Genomic DNA, 18386 nt, shown 5'->3' on the forward strand with positions numbered 1-18386 from the left:
TGCAGGAAAACAAGTTCCTTCCCGAGTCCTCACCTCAAGGTTCATGTCACTGTTAATGATTAAGTGTGTCACACAAGGGAAGTGTTTATTGTGTGCACGTGCGCGTTTCAGTGTAAACAAGCATGATTTTGTGTTGGTTGTGTACCCCACAAATAGCATTAAACATACTGTGTGTCCATGAGCCAAAACACACAAATAGTGTATACACACTTACCAAGGCCGCAATTGACGATTATTTTCCCTCATATGTTGATGAATTTCCCAAGCGGTCAGTTAATGACTTTATCTAAAATATGTCACAAAATAGTTTCTTGAAAATAGTTTGCTTCAGCTGACTGACAGTCCAAAGAGAGTCAAGGTACAATCAAAGAACTGAGAAGCAGCAAATCCCCAGATTTGAGAAGCTGGAAGCGACAAAATTTGGGCAGTTTTCTAAATAAACTGCTTAAAAGATTCGTTGAATCAGCATCAAAATTGGTAGAGGTTAGCGGTTAAAAGCCTGTGTTACAAATTGAGGACAGAATTTGAAAGAGAAGGTAATTTATCAGTTAGGAAGAGTAGGTTAACTGACATCATGGGAAGGATCCAGTGTTCTGAGACCAGGACCCATACTATGGACTAAAATCCAGATATTTTGACCTATGCTCCTTTGATTTTTGATCCGCCTCGTCCAAGACCCTAATTTTATGGATGTGCAATAGGCTATTAAATTCCTGGAGTACGCCTTTAATTTTACGAAGATCAACTAATCACTTACTTGAGTAATCGTTTTAGTGTTAGCTGATATTCACTGCCTATAAAAAAACTTTCGGTGAGCGTTGTAGTACGTGAAGTTAACAAAACAAAACTATGCTGAGTTGGAATATTTTCTGTTCTCAACTGTAGACTTATGCAGAGAAAACCTATCTGGCTTGCACTGGTGGAAAGAAGCTAAGTACATTTACTCAAGTACTGTACTTAAGTACAATTTCGAGGTGCCTGTACTTTACTTGAGTATTTCCATTTTATGCTGCATTATACTTCCACTCCACTACATTGTTCTTTCTACTCCACTACATTTATTTGACAGCTTCAGTTACTAGTTACTTTTGAAATGAAGAATTTACACTATGGATAATATGACAAGATTTTAAAATACAACACATCGTTAAAGAAGAAACCAGTGGTTTCCAGCCTTTTTGGCTTCTGGCATCTTATAAAATGCAGTGTGTCAACTGGGTCATATTTCAGATCTCTATGAGTTGTTAACAGCCAAATAGTGATTATTCCCTCTAAACTCTTCACATGGTTTCCATTTCCATCCATTTTCTTATGCTTATCTGAAGTCGGGTCACGTTGGCAGCAGGTTAAGCAAGGCATCCCAGATGTCCCACTGCCCAGTAATATTTTCAAGCTCCTTCTGAGCGATCACGAGGGGCTCCCAGGCCAGGTGAGATATAGAATCTCTCCAGCGTGTTCTGGGTCTACCCCGGGGTCTCCTACCATATTGATCAAAAAGTTATGATGGAAAAGATGTAAAAACAGGGCTTAAAAAAGATAAAAGAACATTTGTTTCCTACTGTCTGTCGGCCTAAATCTTTTAAACAACCTTTCTGTCTTAAGGCACAGAGATGAATTCATGTGTGTCTTTCTGGACTATAAACCCAGCTCTGTGTGGTTTATAATCCAGTACCAAAATTCTGGTTGCAGTTCAATCTTCTCCCTCTAGATGCAAGCATTTCCATGAGAAAAATGATACAGTAAATTAAGCATATGATGACTCAGGCTTTCTCTGCAGGCACGGTTGGTTGGTAAAAATCAGGAAAATTAATCAGGTCTGAACGATAAAAGGTTTCCACAAAGAAACTTGGGGGGATTATAAAACAGCTCTACCCGTGTACAGCAGTTTTCAGCATTAAAAGATTATAATCTCTCAAGATTTAACTCCAACAAATAAAAGCACATAAAGGCAGTTTAATAACTGCTGCTGGAGTCACCTGAGGAAACTGATCCCAGATCAATTTCACTAAGACTCTGTCACTGTTAATGTAACACAGAAAGTCAAACAATGTTACAGTGGAGGTTTTTCTACTTTCAGCCTCACCTCTGTTGTCCAAGAGGAGAACATTTAAAGCCCCCCCCCCACACACACTGTAAAAAAAAAACATTAAAAAAAACAAATTTTTAGGAAAATATATTACCAGGGCGAGAGGACAGGCAGCCTGCGCCCGCTTCTGGCAACTGCTGTTTTAGACAATATTGAATTGAAGAAATGCATTGTTTGAAACCATGGTTTCTTACCTGCACATTTACATTCATGAATATGGAATTTTGCCATTATAATATAATATGTTTTTCTGTGTATTGTTTTCCAGAGGACCAGACTTCTCCAAAGTAAAATAAAACTTTCATCAATATTTTCAGTAATGAAAACACATACGTTTTGCCAGTAATTCTTCACAATTAGGGAAATGCCAAAATAAATGCACAACAGTTTGTGGACATCCATATATAAACTAAAATTTACATGTCTCTCTTAAATTAATTTAACAGCGTTTTTAGCTGGATAGAATTAATGAATAAGTTTAAAAAAAAGTTTCCTAAACTTTATTGGTGATTATGTATCAATTATGTTTAAGACAGGCCTTCTTCCATACTATATCATCTACAAATTGATACTAATATGAAATCAAATATGGAAATGTAGTAATATCTATTTGGAACAGAGCTTTAATAGATCTGTGATTTTTACCCGAATAACTGGAAAAACAAATTTTGCCTATGGAAGATTATGTTGGAGATAACAAGGGCAATAGTTGGACATTAACCCTTGGCTGAGATTTAAACAGCATACTGAGTATTGTGACAGAAACTCTTCATAAGTAAAGAGAAGTCCATCCCTATTAAATAACTGACGTACCAGTACAAAATTATTGTGAAACCAATATTAATATAACAATAAAGAGAGATTTCTGTTTCTATAAAATGTCCTTATTATGTCCTATTTTTCCATATGAAACTGAAGAGCATTTTGTCAGTCTCTTTTAGTAGTTTATCAAGATAAAGGGCAGATTTGTAGCACTCCTTAATGGCAGTAAGTTCACACTTATTTATATTCACCAGTCATTATATTTATATATAGTGACCTCAAATCAGCAACAAAGAAAGTGGTAGGGATTTTAAACTTTCCTACAGGGATGACATTGAAAGAAGCAGAGCTGGGCCAGCACCTGAAAAGACATGTCAAGGAACTTGATGAGGAAAGGCTTGGAGAATTTTTGAGGTTCTGCACTGGCTCTGTTTTGAATGTGTCTGGTCTTATCAAGGTGGACTTTACAGTTCAAAACATTTCACAAGAAGGCCAATTGGACATTAATGTGGGGTGCTCTTGCAGCTGTCAGACATCTACGATCATTTTCCTGACTGACAGTGAGTTCACCTCTATTCTAGAGAGCAACATCTGGATAATGGACATTGAGTGGGCAGGACTTTTGATGTCAAATGCTGCTGCTGTTTAGTGACACAATTTACACACCTCCGTACACACTGTGCAAACAAACACATTCAAACACACACACACATTCTAATAGAGATGGCTGTTCTGAGACACTGTTCAATGGTGTGTTGAATGCAGAAAAACAGACTGTTTCAGTTGTGATCGAATTATTACACTGCTGATGGTTGAAGCCGGTGGATTCCAGTCACTGTCATGGATTATTGAAACATTTCAAAGACAATGACTTTCTCTGGGTCATTTGTAAATTCCTTGAATAAAGAGGTTTTATTCCAAAGGGCCGTTGTTTGTATTATTACCAAGTTAGTAAAAAATGTTTGATATCATTGTTTGTGTTTAAGTGATTTCCTAATGGTAAAAAGCATCTATGAAAGATTTGTGGAGCAGCCATGTCCTCCTCCACAAAAGAGGCAATGTCCTCCAAGTCTATGTGGTTCCTTCTTCAGAGGAGACGCAGTTTCTTGCACAATCTTTTCAAGGCCCTGATACCAATGACAATGTGGCGCTGATGTGTCAAAAGATTAAGTGTTTCGTTATTTGTCAAACCTGTACTAAAGTATAACTTCACAGGATGCGCCACGTTCCTTATTTTATGCATATTCGCAAAAACAGCGAACACTGAGTTGGGTGAAGTGTAGAGGGTTTCCTGTGAAGAAATCCCTTCAGCCCATGAAAATGCTTCAGGACCGTTGGCAGGAATGTTTTCAGGTGGCAGAGCACTGAGGGTTTAAATATTCTGCCCCCATTTCAGAGGGTGCGTTTGATTTAGGTATAAGTGAATAGAGGATGGCGTCCCTCCATTTATTTAGTCCACTATTTGATTTCCTCTCCTGTGTGACTTCCAAAACTTACCTTGTAATCTTTCTAGTCTTAACAGCTGAATCTTTCTATCTAAAACACAAAACAAAGATTTAAAGATTATTAAAGGCTGGCAATCTCTGTGAGGGGACACATACAGCATGAAAGTTGATCGTTTTTAAACACATAGCAACCAGTCAGAGATAAATTAGTTGGGCTGATTGTTCATACTTAATTTGTAATGTGGTTCAGCAAATCTCAAATTAAGGGAAGAAGAAGAAAAGGAAGAAGAAAATAATAAGAGATTATTAGAAGTCTACTACCTAGGAAAAAGACATATTGCCAACTAAACAGCTGAACAAAGTCAATAGCAGTTAATCACATCGTATTTCTTCATCTTCAGGGAGCCGCTGAGTGTAGAAATGAGTAGTCAGCACCGTTGTGAGCAGAGCTGCAACACTTCATCTGCACAAACTCTGGAGTCAGATGAAGGCCAGTCAATTCAAAGCTTTCTGGGATTGACTGAGGATCACTGAAAACTGTCAGTAATGTGATGTCTGGCACACAGAAAAATGCCAGTTCCAAAAGAGAAATATCGTCTGCTGCAGCATGTTTTATGTGAATTACATACATTAAAATAAAATGGAACACATAACACATAATTAGAACACATAATACCTTCAAAATTCACATCAAATATTATATGGAGAAAAAAAACAAAAAAAAAACACTGTAAGTTGCACAAGCTAAACTTGCAACCAGGTTTACAAAGGTTCGATTGGAAAAATAATTTGTCATACTTTTTTCACTACATCTTTTGGTTGATGTATTTATTCATTGTTTTTTCCTTTTGTTTTTTTGCGTTCTTTTACATTTTATGTTTTGATTTCTCATTGAACTGTCAACAAAAGTTATGTTAATCCTTTCACCAGCAGAGGTCAGTAATTTGCACAGTTGACCGCAGTTGATTTGGACCCTGTCTCTACTGAATGCACAGTGACATTAGTCTCAACTCGGGAAATAAGTAATTCCCCAAATGTCACAGAAAACCTTCAGGGAATATTTACGTGTATTTAAGTTTACTGTTACTAAGGGGTTTTGTTCATTGCTAAAGCTGAAACTGTTGCTTTGACTGAGCATTTATGCATCTTCACATTTCACACACATCCTCACACACCCATGTCGAACAGCTCTTTCTACAAATACGTTGTTGCTGTTTCACTTGACTTAAATATTCAACTACAAGAACAGAGAAAGATATTTCATTGCATTTGTAAATCTAAACCCATACAGGACTTTTGGAAAGGAATAATTGACACAATTTCCAACATCATCCAAAAAGAAATCTCTGTGTGCCCAGAGACCATTTTGGAAAAGTGATGTGAAGTTCAAAATCTATAAAGATATGGAATACCAAAAAATGTTCAACCATTATATTAAATTCATATAATTGCCATTTTTTTCCCTGTGTGATCTCACCCCCTTTGGTGTTGGTGTTGTTTTGTTGCAGCCTCTAATAAAGGTTTTGCATGGAGGCCAAATTCTATTATGCAGCACTGACTGGTGTTCAGTTGTACAACACCGCAGACATGGCAGTGTTTTCCTAAAAAGCCCCTCTGTGAAATGCATTAGGATCGACACTAAGCTCTGAAAAATGAATATCCGCTTTTACTTGCTTTGTCTTTTGCTGTGACATACAGTACAATGGGGCTTCAAATAGGAATTTCTCACATGCTGTAGAAGAAAACCAATTACATATCAGCTTTTTTGGCCCAGACATACAAACACTGTGAACAAATGCAGTGATGTCATGGAAATCATACCCACCTCTGTCTATGTAAGCTTATTATGTAAACAAATGAAAACCCAGTCAGCCAGCTCCAACATGTGATGAATCCAGGCAGCTCGCCAGCAACTACAATGACAGCTTATTAATTATGTAATTCATAAGTCCTTTTGTAAACACACAGTCATTTCAGATGTCTACGGTGTAAACAAGAAGGAGAGCCATGTAGAGTCTAAAACAAGTCTTTATTGGTCAATATACAGAAAGCAGTGGGATGACCACTAAAGAGAGGGAGATCCCAACCATTTTGTTTACAAAAAGAAAAAGAAACAGATATATAAAATAACTGTCCTGAACATTTTTACAGGGTTTGTTTTTATATGTAAAAGAATCTTTTTTTCTCTTGAATCTTTCAGAAGCACAATATGACAAAAGGGGGACGGGGGAAACAAGGCAGTTTTTTCACAATGATGACATCACAATCACAGGTGCTTAAAGACCAACAGAGGCAGGGAAAGGTGAACGGGAGACGCATCAGTTAGAGCGCTCAGAGGGAGTGATAGTCAACCGTACCGTCCTGAACAGGCGACAGGCGATTTTTCTGAGCGGAAATGGAGAGTCAAAGGGATATGGAGTTTCTTTTAGATCATTTGAGTGAAGACAAACTCGTGAGATTAAACTGGGATTTTGTCTGAGCTGATTTACTTAAATGTTATAATGATGGTACAAGATGGAATCGGTGTCATTGAAGTTTCCACCTCTGCTTCTTTTCTCCAGCAAAGTTTAGCAAAGTTTATCTGTGGGTCTTCGCTTTAAAGGGGCACTTTTACACATGAAGATGCGTACCACTCAGTAAGTGAAAACAGTGGTATAGTGTCATCTGTGGCTCTGCAGGAGGTTTCATCAAGTCTGAGAAAATAACCCAGACGATGTAACCAGGGTTATCACTGCTTCGACATGAGACAAACATAAAGCCTGTGTTACAATCAGGATGTGTGGAGACCGGTCTGTGGTTAGTCTTAATTTTGCTCTTAAATTACTCAAATGCAAGTTAGAACTTTCACAAAAATAAAGACTGACTTATTTTAAGCCTAAAAAGTTAACCACCCTACCACCAGGCTAACTTAGCAGTGCGAGCCATATTTCCATGGTAACAATCGGTGATATGTGCAAATTGGCGGCACCAAATGACAAAAGGATGAAAACGTGGCTCATAGTTTGTGGTTTTCTAATGCTGCTGTGGAGAGAGAAATTAGAAAGGAAAGAGTTTTTAGAGACCGCAGTAACCGGTTGGAAACATACAGCAGTGAGGACATCGTCAGTCGTTTTGGGTTTGCCCAGGAAACTGTCCTGAGCCTGACAGTCACATTAGCAGAGGTACTGAGCCATGTCACATTAAGGAGCAGCACACAGCATCTCAGCTCTGCTACAGGTCTGCACTGCACTGAGATTTGATGCTGTAGGAAGTTTTTTGTATTGTTACACTCCTACTGGGTCGTACTCCAGACAGTCAAGAACCACGGGTTTGTGCAACGGATGAATTTAGATGTTTGGCAGGTCTAAGAAGAAATGCAACTGAGTTGCATTATGGTTAGTGTAGGATCAGGCATTTTCGGAGATTGACCCTTTCTAGGCACTCAAAGTCAGGTCAGGATATCTCAGCCTCTGCTGCACTAATTTTGACCATTTAAAAATCTGTCTCTCATAAGTCCAAATCACTGGAGTATCCCTGTTTCTATGCACAGGTATTTTTACCGGGCCCATAAATGCACAGAGGGCTCCCATGATTATGGAAATAAAAACAAGGAAAGACAGGATTTCAATAGCATACAGTAACATCTCTCTACCTTTTCATCTGCTGAAAAAAGAAAGATAAGTGATCTAACCCTAAACAGCGAGGTTTATATTAGGCCACAGTATGAACAGATATGGTAGAGGACACAGATGCAGCAATCAGACTCTGAACGCCATCAATTCTTTTGTTTCTAAGAGTAGCTGAACTACAGTGAACTTTGTTAATCAGCTTCAGACAGAAAAGTGATCATTTTAGCTTTTAAATACTAGGAAAACAAAAGTGAAAGATTTTAAACAGTTAATAATTCTGCATCGTATTGTACGTAAAGCAGAACAAATGTGGAATGTTTATGTAAGAGATAAAGAGAGAGAGAGGGAGAACATGTTTCTCTTCAGTGTCCAGGCCACAGAACCACAGCACTGTGATGTGTTTAGGGAAACTCAGCACTGATCACACAGATTTTAAGGACAGCAAAAGTGTCTGGTTTGAGTTAAAGATGAGACCAGAGGTTATACACTGAGTGAAATTACAGCTATGTTATACCCTCTATATAGTCCAAAGGAATTATATCAAAAAGGTTTATGGATACATTTATCATTCAATATATATATGGATACAGCTCGCTGTTAAACTCACCAAATTGCAGACAACCTGTTTAAAAAGTAAACAATACAAAAGTAATCTGAGGACACATGAAATTGCAAATATCAAATGTTGGGATAAAAGCTCACTTCATCCTTGTGTTTATATTTGTCTCACCATATTTAAGATTTAATTCTCGATCGTTTCAGAGTTTGAGATTCAATTCTATCAGTAGAACTCTGGTTAATTATGCACACATAATGAGACTGTGCTTGTTTGATATATTTTTCCCTGGATCACTGACTTTGATGTGAATTACAATGTGCATAAAAACACTGTTCCAGCACTGTGAGACTGCAGCTGATTCTGTAGTTCTGATTTTGTCCAGCAGAGGGAGATGTTTTATTTAAAATGACAACGTGGGCCCATTTAAGGTGTTTCCAGCAACGGAATGTAGGTAATTTTATCAGTGATTTTGCTTTTGTGTGTGTGTGTGTGTGTGTGTGTGTGTGTGTGTGTGTGTGTGTGTGTGTGTGTGTGTGTGTGTGGTCAGTATGTTACGGAGGAACTGTCCCACTCAAGCTTTCCAATCTGCTTCCTATCTTTCCCCTCTTCTCTCTCTTCTTCGTCTTCCTCCTCTTCATCTTCATCACTGTTTTCTGACTCAGCACTTGTCATTCCTCCCACCTGTTCTTCATCCTCCTCTTCTTCCTCCTCCTCCCGGTTCTCTTCTTTTACCTCTTCATCCAGCGCCTGAGCTCCTCTTATGTTCTAGAAATCAAAGGGGGATTTAGTTTAAATCCAAAATCCAGTTTACATTCTTGCGACAAATTCAAGTGATCAGATTCTAGTCATCACACAGCCCATAGTGAAGACAAGAAAGGACAAAAACACCCCAAAATGTAAACCAGTTATGAGTTACCTCCATGGGGTTAACAGTGATGGTGAGAGCAGAGTTGTCCCAGTCCACCTCAGGGTCTTTGACCTCGTCCTCGTCCTCTCTTGACCCCTCCTGATGTGTGGCGTGGATCCTGTACACGCCGATCACCACAATCACAACCAAGGCGGCGATACAAACCACAATAACCACTGTGGCTGCTGGAGGTGCTGGTCCTGGGGGAGAAGAAGAGAAGCAAAGGATATATTAAATTATAATATATTATATTATTATCTGTTTGGTTAAAATAATTATGCATGCATATTAATGGACAGACAGTACAACTGGGTCTATGTATAGATTATAGCACATCACTGACTGTTGTATCCCATGTGTGTTATTTTTATCAACGTACAATCTTTTCCCTAAGGTTTAAGCCTTGAATAAAATTTCATTTCTTACAGCCCTGCTCCTACTTTTGTTGTTTTGGTCATCTTTCTATTCAGTAATGATACAATTATCCTCTCAGATTTCATTGCTAAGATCTGGGGGTGCAACAGCTAGTCCATTAGAACAAAGTTCATGAGCAATCTATTATCAGACAGGTGGCATATAAATCTGCAGTTGAATCATCTGGTCTAAACTGCTTATTATAAACAGAAAATGAAGGCAAATGAATCTCTACGTCTTGGAACAGAACTCCCCATGCATAGCCAGTATTAGCGATCAGGTGCTCGTTGGTCGCAGGGATATCTTAAATATATCAAAAATAGCCACAGGACACTGGAAAATGACTTCACTGAGACTTTATTAGGAGCGAACAACACGTTTCGCCTGTAGCTTCTTCAGGTTCGCTCAGCAAAATGAGCTTAACAGGTGTGATAAATAGATATGGGTCACGTGACTAATGATCACAGTCTTCATTTTTCCATTTTTTAAAGTGTTTCAACATTTTTTCAAAGGTAAAACATTTTTTTACACAGTTACAAGAATTATACCATTCTATGCAATTTTACCATATGAAACTGACTGAATAAGAAGAACTAGATTTCTTTAGAAAGATACAGTGATGTCGAGGGACAGTGCTACAGCTGTCCCTCTACATCACTGACATTGAAAGGTTGAGTGCCAGGGGACCTAGTGGCTCATCTCTCCCTAAGGGCCATAACTTAATATTTTCACGTCACAGAAAGGAACTCTAATCCTGTCTTTCATTAAGTCCATAAAGCTTAATTGTGTTCCATTCATAAATCCAAATTACCTCCCTTCTTAAGAGCTGGTTAATCAAATTACCCCCTGTTGGACTGGGTTGCACTCTTTCAATGCTGATAAATTTGAGGGAAGTAGCCGACCCATGGTTTTTCTCTTTGTAGTGTCAGCAATGGCCCAATCCATGATTTCATTTCTAATGGCAGCTTTATGCTCTACAACTCTCAGTCTGAGATTGCGCTTTGTTTGGCCTACATACATTAAGCTACATGGGCATTTCAAGAAATTAATGTGTAGAGAGACAATTATTCTTTTATACCATATTTCTTTCCTGAATGAGGGCAATTAAATGTCTTAGTATCAGATGTGGTTGAACAGTGTCCACATTTTCCACACCTAACTTCCATACATTTGTTAAAAAAGCCAATTACTTTTGTGTAGGTTCCTTATACATAGGACTTACAGCTGTAGGGCCGGGAGTCTATCTTTCTAAAGAAATGTAGCTCTTCCTATTCAGTCAGTTTTATTTTCTAGTTAGTCTTCGTATTATGTTAAAATTGTGTAAAATGGTGTAATCTGTGTAACTCTGTGTAATATTAACAATGCCATGTTTTTGATAAATGTTATTTTGTGTAATATTTTGGTCATGTTCTTTGAAAAAAAATGTTACCTTTGAAAAAATGTTGAAACACTTGAAAAAATGGAAAAATGAAGACTGTGATCATTAGTCAAGTTTATCACACCTGTTAAGCTCATGTAATTTGGCTGAGCGAACCTGAAGAAGCTACAGGCGAAACGTGTTGTTCGCCCCTAATAAAGACACAGTGAATCCATTTCAGTGTCAGGTAGATAATTTTGATCTTCATATCTATGTGTCTGTTATAATCATACATTGCACCATGGACGTGGATCTGAGTCCAGGCACCGTATGTTCAGAACAGTAGGTCTAAGCTGAACTTGGAGGAAGGAAATCTTATACAGGTTTGCACATATGGACTGTTAATTTCACCTTTGTTTCCAAATAATGGTTTGATTAAATAAGAACTGCCATGTTCTCTAACAGGTTTATTTTCTCTTAAGCAGCAAGTAACACAAAAGACAGTGGTACCTGGTTTTAGACATTTTTGCCGTCAGCTATGGCATTTTCAGTGACATTTGTGGCTTACCTGGCACATGTGAGTTGAGAGTATGTATCATGAGTGGGTGATGGACAGGTCTCATGTACTGAGGTTGGGCTGCCATATGATTGACATGCTCCACAGGCGCTGAGCGGTGAAGAACACTGACCTGCAGGGGCGGGACCAAGAGCCATTATCCTCTGAGTAAAGAATGTGGATGGTAATTTGTGACACCACAAAAAGGATTAAATAAAAATAAAAATATAAAAAAGACAATGTGATATGAACAATGAATTAGATGAGCATTAGAACGATTGATCATTATTGATAACAAGTTTAAAAAATAAAAGCAAATGAAAAAGAGAAGCAAGAAAATAAAGGATGAGAGATTCAAAGGAGAGGATTAAACAGTACCTGACCAGAAGAGAAAGAAAAAAAGTTGAAATATGACGGATGAAAGACATCAAACTGACCTCCATACTGAACTCGTTGCTGGTGTAACGTCCGTTGAGTTCAGAGCAGGTGAGTCTGAACCTTCTCTCACTCAGGGTGGCAGGTCGCCAGTTCCTGTAGCGCACCTGTCTCAGTGCCTGCTCATAGTGGGCCATGGAGTCCACACCTTGTAAGACACAGGGGAAAATGTTATGTTAACTGGTGTACAGCCTGCAGTTGGTGTAATAAATAAAAGTGTGATATGTTCTGACACGAGTCCACTGAGTGAATTTTAAGGTGGAAATGTTTTGCATTTCACGATGTCTGCCGTACCACATAGCGTTAGTGCCACACACCACGTATCCTATCAGCTCTGCCTACCATATATTGAAATTCCAGAGGTGGAGTTGGTGGCATCCAGGTGTTTTCCCAACAAAGCACTGTGATGAATCTCCAGACTCTCTCTCTCAGGATTCAATTCGTCTCCAATTACCAGGATGTCGCAGTAGTCCAGGTTATGCATCACTTCCATCACACCTGGCCTACGGACTGTATGCGTGGAAATGAGCAAAATAGATTTAAAATGAAAAAAAAAAACTAAATATGATCTACACATAAACTTTTCACCAAGAACAAAATTGCTACTTTAACAAATTAAAAAACACATTTACTATAACATTAACTGAAACATTACTGCAGGGCTGGTATGACCTGAGAGCATCCTAACAGCCCAGTGCAGCCTCTCCACTCACATCCACTGAAGCTGTCTCCCTTCATTACTGTGCTGGTGATATGAAGCTCTTTGAAGGGAGCCACACCTAGCGGGCCCTGCAGGTCACCGGCCGGCCTTACGAGTCGATTAGATCCTGTAATTGTGATTCTCGGTTCACTGGGCGGCAGCACCATAACGACTGCCTTGATGTCTGGGATCGAGAGGCACGTGTCCTCCCCGAAACACCTGACACACACACAGAAGAAGAGGAGAGGGTACAGGTTGAGACAGCACCAGTGTTACTGCTTCAATGCTCTTTTGTCATGATTTTACTGTATTGGTGTTGTGTTCTCATTTTTATGTATTTGTGGCATTTTTTGTCACAAATAATGATCGTAAAATGTAAAAAAAAAAAAAAATACAGTTCTTGTTTGTGAGAAATACATCTTTTTATATTCTAGATGAAGAAATTCTGTTATACCCACAAAGTATAGGATCAAGTAACAACATGGGCAGACAGCATGTGTTAAAGCCCCTGGAAACTTATTTTCAAATCTTAAGTATTTCTCTATAGGGTTAAATATTCGTGACTAAATTTAAAAAAATCAAGGTTAAAGTTGGGAAAAAAAACACCTTTTTTCATTTTTTTTTCATTTGGAGTTTAACACAAAACTGAATTAAACTGTTATGTCAGTGCAGGTGTAGTTTGATCAGATTTGATTGACAGTAGCCTGGCAACATTAACAAAGATACACCACCTGTAATTAGATTTTGATTCAAATATTACTTAATCCTTATTGGTGTATGGAAAGATTTGACATCACCTTTTTCCAACTGAGCCTGCCCACTACAAAGCAGTAAGAAAAGCGGGGATAGAAACAAAAATACACATATATAACCAAACCTTTTGTTGTCATGTAGGACCTCATCATTCATATTATCAAGCTGATCGAGAAAATGGGTTTTCATGGCCTTTAATATATTCATGACTATATAAGCAACAATCAAAGTGAAATCAACTCATTATTTATTAATGAGTTCAAAAACTCGGCTACACTTAATGAGCATGATTTAATCAGATTTGATTGAAACAGTGGCATGTGGCATCATCCTTCTCTAACTGAGCCCTTCCCACTTTAAACTAATGGGAAGAGCGATAGGAAAAAAAAATACAGAAATGTCTTGTGAAATAACCACAACTGTCCAAACTTTGGAAGAAAACTGAGTATTAATGTAGGATCCCATCACTATGATTGAAAATAAAAAGTTTTCAGCAGCTTTAAGGAGCAACTTTGGTGCATAACTTTGTTTGCCCAATTCACTTTCAGTGCGTGAGGATAACTCATCATTAACACTTCCGAGGTAACAATGATTCACTCCTGATTGTTCTTTTTAGCCCCTCATCAACAGATCCAAGTCAGTTTAAAATCTACACAGATGCATGCCGTTTCAAGGGATTTAGTTTTGTTTTGTTTTATCTATCAACATTCTTTCCCAAAGCTAAATATCACAAAACTGAGATTCCTAAATGAGTGCAACAACAGTAACTCCATGTTATGATCAGGGAATCATTTGCAAACTAGAAATAGTGCCCCAACCACTAGAAAATCATCCTATTCAATTCAACATTATCATTTTTTATGTGCAGGCCAAAAGTGATCATCTTGTCTTTAGTTCTGGACAAAAAATGTTCACTGTACTTGATGAAGAGATTGTTACTTAATGGACCCTGAAATTATTTGGTATTTGCTTTGGTATTCCCATTTCAATTTAAACTGAAGCATCTCTACCACAGGGGACCAGTATTAACAATCACAGAAAGCAAAAAAGTTAGTCTGTTAAATCTGAAAAATAAAATGTTGAAATTAAGTGACGCTTCACTTAAAAGTGCAATTAGCCCTGACCTCTGCTTTCACACAAAAGAGAAAAAAATAATCAATTTGAAAATAAGCATAACACACAAAGGGGCATGTTAGCCTTTAAGGTCTTGGATTAACCCAGGCTCGTTTGAAATGCTAAATCCACTGACCCTGTGAATACTGCAGTTGTAACAGTCACTGAATTACACTTGCAACTGGTCAGGATGTGTAACACAGAGACAAGAAATACAACTTTAACACAACACAACACATCAAACAAAAACTTTAGAAAATATCAATAGCGTGTAATGGGACTACATATTTTCGTTTTTTCCTCAGTCACAGGCTGCATATTTAACATATCTGCTAAGTGTAAAGGCGGATCCACTTGTCTATATCTCAAGGGGAGCTGTGAAGTGTTGTTCAGAGTTAACCAGCCTCTACACTGCTCCTCAAGCTTGTTTCACTTTATCGATGAGCACACATCTAAGCTGATTTGACCTGCCTGCATTTGCAGTTCAACAAAATTAACAGGTGCTGGATGGGTGTGCAGACGGGAGCAGACAAATTCTACGCTAAGAGACATGTGAACAAACACTCACATTCGCACAAGTGGCAAACAACTTAACACACACAAACTTGCGTACGGGCAAACAAATGCTCTGAGTGTGAGGAGAAGCAAACAGAGGCGCGTGCGCACACACACACACACTCAGTCATGCATAGATGCAATCAACCACGTTACATTCAGTGTTCTGCAGCTTAGAGCTTTGACAAGAAAATCCAGATCAAGACTGCACTGCAACTGCAATCAGAAAATCCAACTACTTGTTTTTTTATAACGAGCCATTTACAAAAGCAGCTAAGAAATTAATTAGTTAGTATATGTCCAATCATTTTTGTACGTTATCATCTCTGGGCATTTGTTTTTGTCTTTACTAATAGCAACAGTGGAAACAGACAGGAAAGAGAGGAGGGCGACGACTTGCAGCAAAGGGCCTGGGCTGCATTTGAACCGACTGTGGAGAGGACTCAGCCTTGACACATGGCATGGACTTAACCGGGTGAGCTACTGGTGAACCCACAATGTCCAATCATCAAAAGAATAAGATGATACAACAGCTTTCAAATATAACGGCTCAGAGAGACTAAACTTAGTATTTAATTTCTCTCTAACTCCGATGTTAAGGGTACTGTGGGTATTACATTGTTTTATAATATACAGTGCACATGATTGGTTATAGCATCATCAAGAGGATAAAGAAAAAATCCAGTTATACCAGCAAAAGCATATTATTTGGTTAGTTAATTCAGTATCGCATTTCCATTAGATTTTCATATTTCCTGCGTGTAAATGGAAATTTTGTCTTGATGGTGGCATTAGAGAAAATGTCAGCGGGGCAACAAAAAGATTCGGATTCAATTGATCAAGGAAATCCAGTCATTTTCAAGATATGTTTTTGTGGAGCAAAGTGTAGATTTCATGACAATTTAGGCGACAGCTCAACTAGATAGCTCCCTCAGACTTTAATACTTGCAAAAGGTGTTTCGTTAGTCCTGTGCCAAGTGCCATGTGCGTCATAAAGAGTTTACATCTTAATCTGCAAAGTACCTATTACATTGACAGCAGTGCTCTGCAACTGTTAAAAAGACTAAAGGGGAAGAAATTAAACAACATGGACCTCGAAGAAACGTTAAAGGTACAGCCCTTCTCCACCTCAAACAGGTCCCTGTACCTCCCAACGGCCCACTGAATGCTGGATGAACTGGATAATGTTTGCTGAAGCAGACACAAAAGTATCTTATTTACCTAACCACTGTACAGCTGTGTAATGAAAAACCAAACTAACACAAGTTGCACTGAGTCAAGGTAAATATACAAATCAAGCCTCAAGCTAATGACCAAACACACACACAGAAACAAGCAATTTGATAGAGCTAAACATATTTATATTATATTCTGCTTGTTTAGTGGCTTACAGTTGTTGTAAATACATATGTTGGACTTTCATCAATTTGCATACAAATTGTAGTACTACTAGTGGTAATCAGTTGGCGAATACAATAATATCAATAGGAACAAGTCCAACATAAAAGTAGGTGCTTCCTCTGATGACTTTTTCACCTAAGTGACTGGATTGTTTTGTAAGTGAACTTCAGTTTCTCGGAATTTGATTTGATCACAAAAACAGAAAATCTGTGTCAAGAGAAAATAAAAATCACATGACTCACAACTGCAGTAGTAGAGCTGCTGCAAATGAATATAAAGGTGGAATTTTAAGTGTATCTGGTCCCCTAGATAACAGTTAAAAATGTGTCGTCCAAACGTACAGTATGTGTACTCACTGTACTGTGGTTGTGATGTGTAGCCGTCGGAGGCCTGGGGTGGGGAACTGGCGAGAGTTGATGTAGGAGACCTTGGTCATGGCTGTGTTGATGCTGTCCACATCCTCTCCTTCCACCACCAGCACAGACTGGGCAGGGTTAAAATGGAACTGCACGCACACACAAACACTATTTGTCCTCAAAGAAACCAAGAGTTCCAGATTCAAACAAAGTGTTTATGTTGTAACTCAATGACATATTTTGTGTCTTGGCTTGATGAGGAAAAACAAATGCACATCAAACTGTGTCTTACTGTGTCAGTTTTGTCTTACTGGACTCAAAGGAAGTTTGTTACAGAATGGCATCGCAGCAAACGATACTTTTACAGAAAAACCATCAGCCTTTACTGCTTAAAAGTGACACATGAATCCTGAAGAGAATATTCTGTCTTACTTCTTCCTCTGCTTTACCACTAAGGTGGTTAGCAGTTACAATACCGCCAGCCTACAGCTGAAAGTGTGGAGTCTGTGCGTGTATGTGTATTGGCGACCCAGTCTCCATTTTTTCCACACACCTTGATGTCCTTAGCTAGGCTTTCAAGGGAGTTAATATCAAGGCCTTCTTTGCAGGCCTGCAAACAGGAGATAACCTTCTGGGTTTCAATGCGGCCTGGTCGGATTGTCAGACCTGACAGGCTGCCGTGGAAATACTGGGTGAACCTTGGGGTCGCTACCTCACCACCTAATGTGTAAGAGGGAAGGCAAGAAGAGAAGGGAAGAGAAGAGAAGAGAAGAGAAGAGAAGAGAAGAGAAGAGAAGAGAAGAGAAGAGTGGGGCGAAAAAGGAGAATTGCATAGAAACAGATTAGTTAAAAGAGACAACATGTATTATGTATGTTTCCAAGGGAAAAGCACATACAGTTTGCTGAAAATAACATCAGTACATCTGCTTCAGAAAAAGCTCTCCTTGTCATGGTTTGATACATGAGTTTGACGGATGTAATGTGTACTTGACCCAAAATGCTCTGCAACTGCCACCGCAAGTGGGAAATACATCTTTTTATACAAATTAAATTGAACCTCTGGTGTAAGCCAACACATCGGCACAGTCTCTAAATGTGCGTGAGCATTCACAGCACTGCAGTCTGTGGTTTCGGCTCCATCACAAATTCAGTCAAGGCATGACATCTTCTTGAGAGTCTACTTTTTTCATACAGAGCAGGACAGGTCAGCTCTGCCCCATCGTGCAATCTCACCACTTCTGATGAATGGTTGCAATAAAGGTCTAGTTCCACTTAACACAAATGACTTCCAATCTGACTCTTTCCAATGTAGGTCAGCTATGGATTATACATTTTAACACATTCTAGAGAAGAGTGGCATTCAGGTGAAGTCTCCTTAA

The 18386-nt window shown here is 38.6% G+C and overlaps 1 protein-coding gene across 4 annotated transcripts in view; it reads right to left on the reverse strand.

Moving 5' to 3' along the window:
* Window positions 1-6344: 6344 nt before the first annotated feature.
* The window catches only part of LOC120798793 (calsyntenin-2-like), a 148673-nt gene continuing 136631 nt past the window's right edge, over window positions 6345-18386 (reverse strand). For all 4 annotated transcript variants that reach the window (XM_040143440.1, XM_040143438.1, XM_040143441.1 and 1 more), the window contains 8 exons: window positions 17561-17727; window positions 17008-17156; window positions 12843-13048; window positions 12472-12639; window positions 12132-12277; window positions 11707-11827; window positions 9377-9567; window positions 6345-9225 (listed from right to left, as the gene is read on the reverse strand). In XM_040143440.1, the coding sequence (XP_039999374.1) occupies window positions 9004-9225; window positions 9377-9567; window positions 11707-11827; window positions 12132-12277; window positions 12472-12639; window positions 12843-13048; window positions 17008-17156; window positions 17561-17727 (1370 nt within the window). In that variant the 3' untranslated portion in view covers window positions 6345-9003. The remainder of the gene's footprint in view (window positions 9226-9376; window positions 9568-11706; window positions 11828-12131; window positions 12278-12471; window positions 12640-12842; window positions 13049-17007; window positions 17157-17560; window positions 17728-18386) is intronic.

Source organism: Xiphias gladius, chromosome 14, assembly GCF_016859285.1.
Source record: "Xiphias gladius isolate SHS-SW01 ecotype Sanya breed wild chromosome 14, ASM1685928v1, whole genome shotgun sequence".
In the NCBI taxonomy this organism is placed as follows: Eukaryota; Metazoa; Chordata; class Actinopteri; order Istiophoriformes; family Xiphiidae; genus Xiphias; species Xiphias gladius.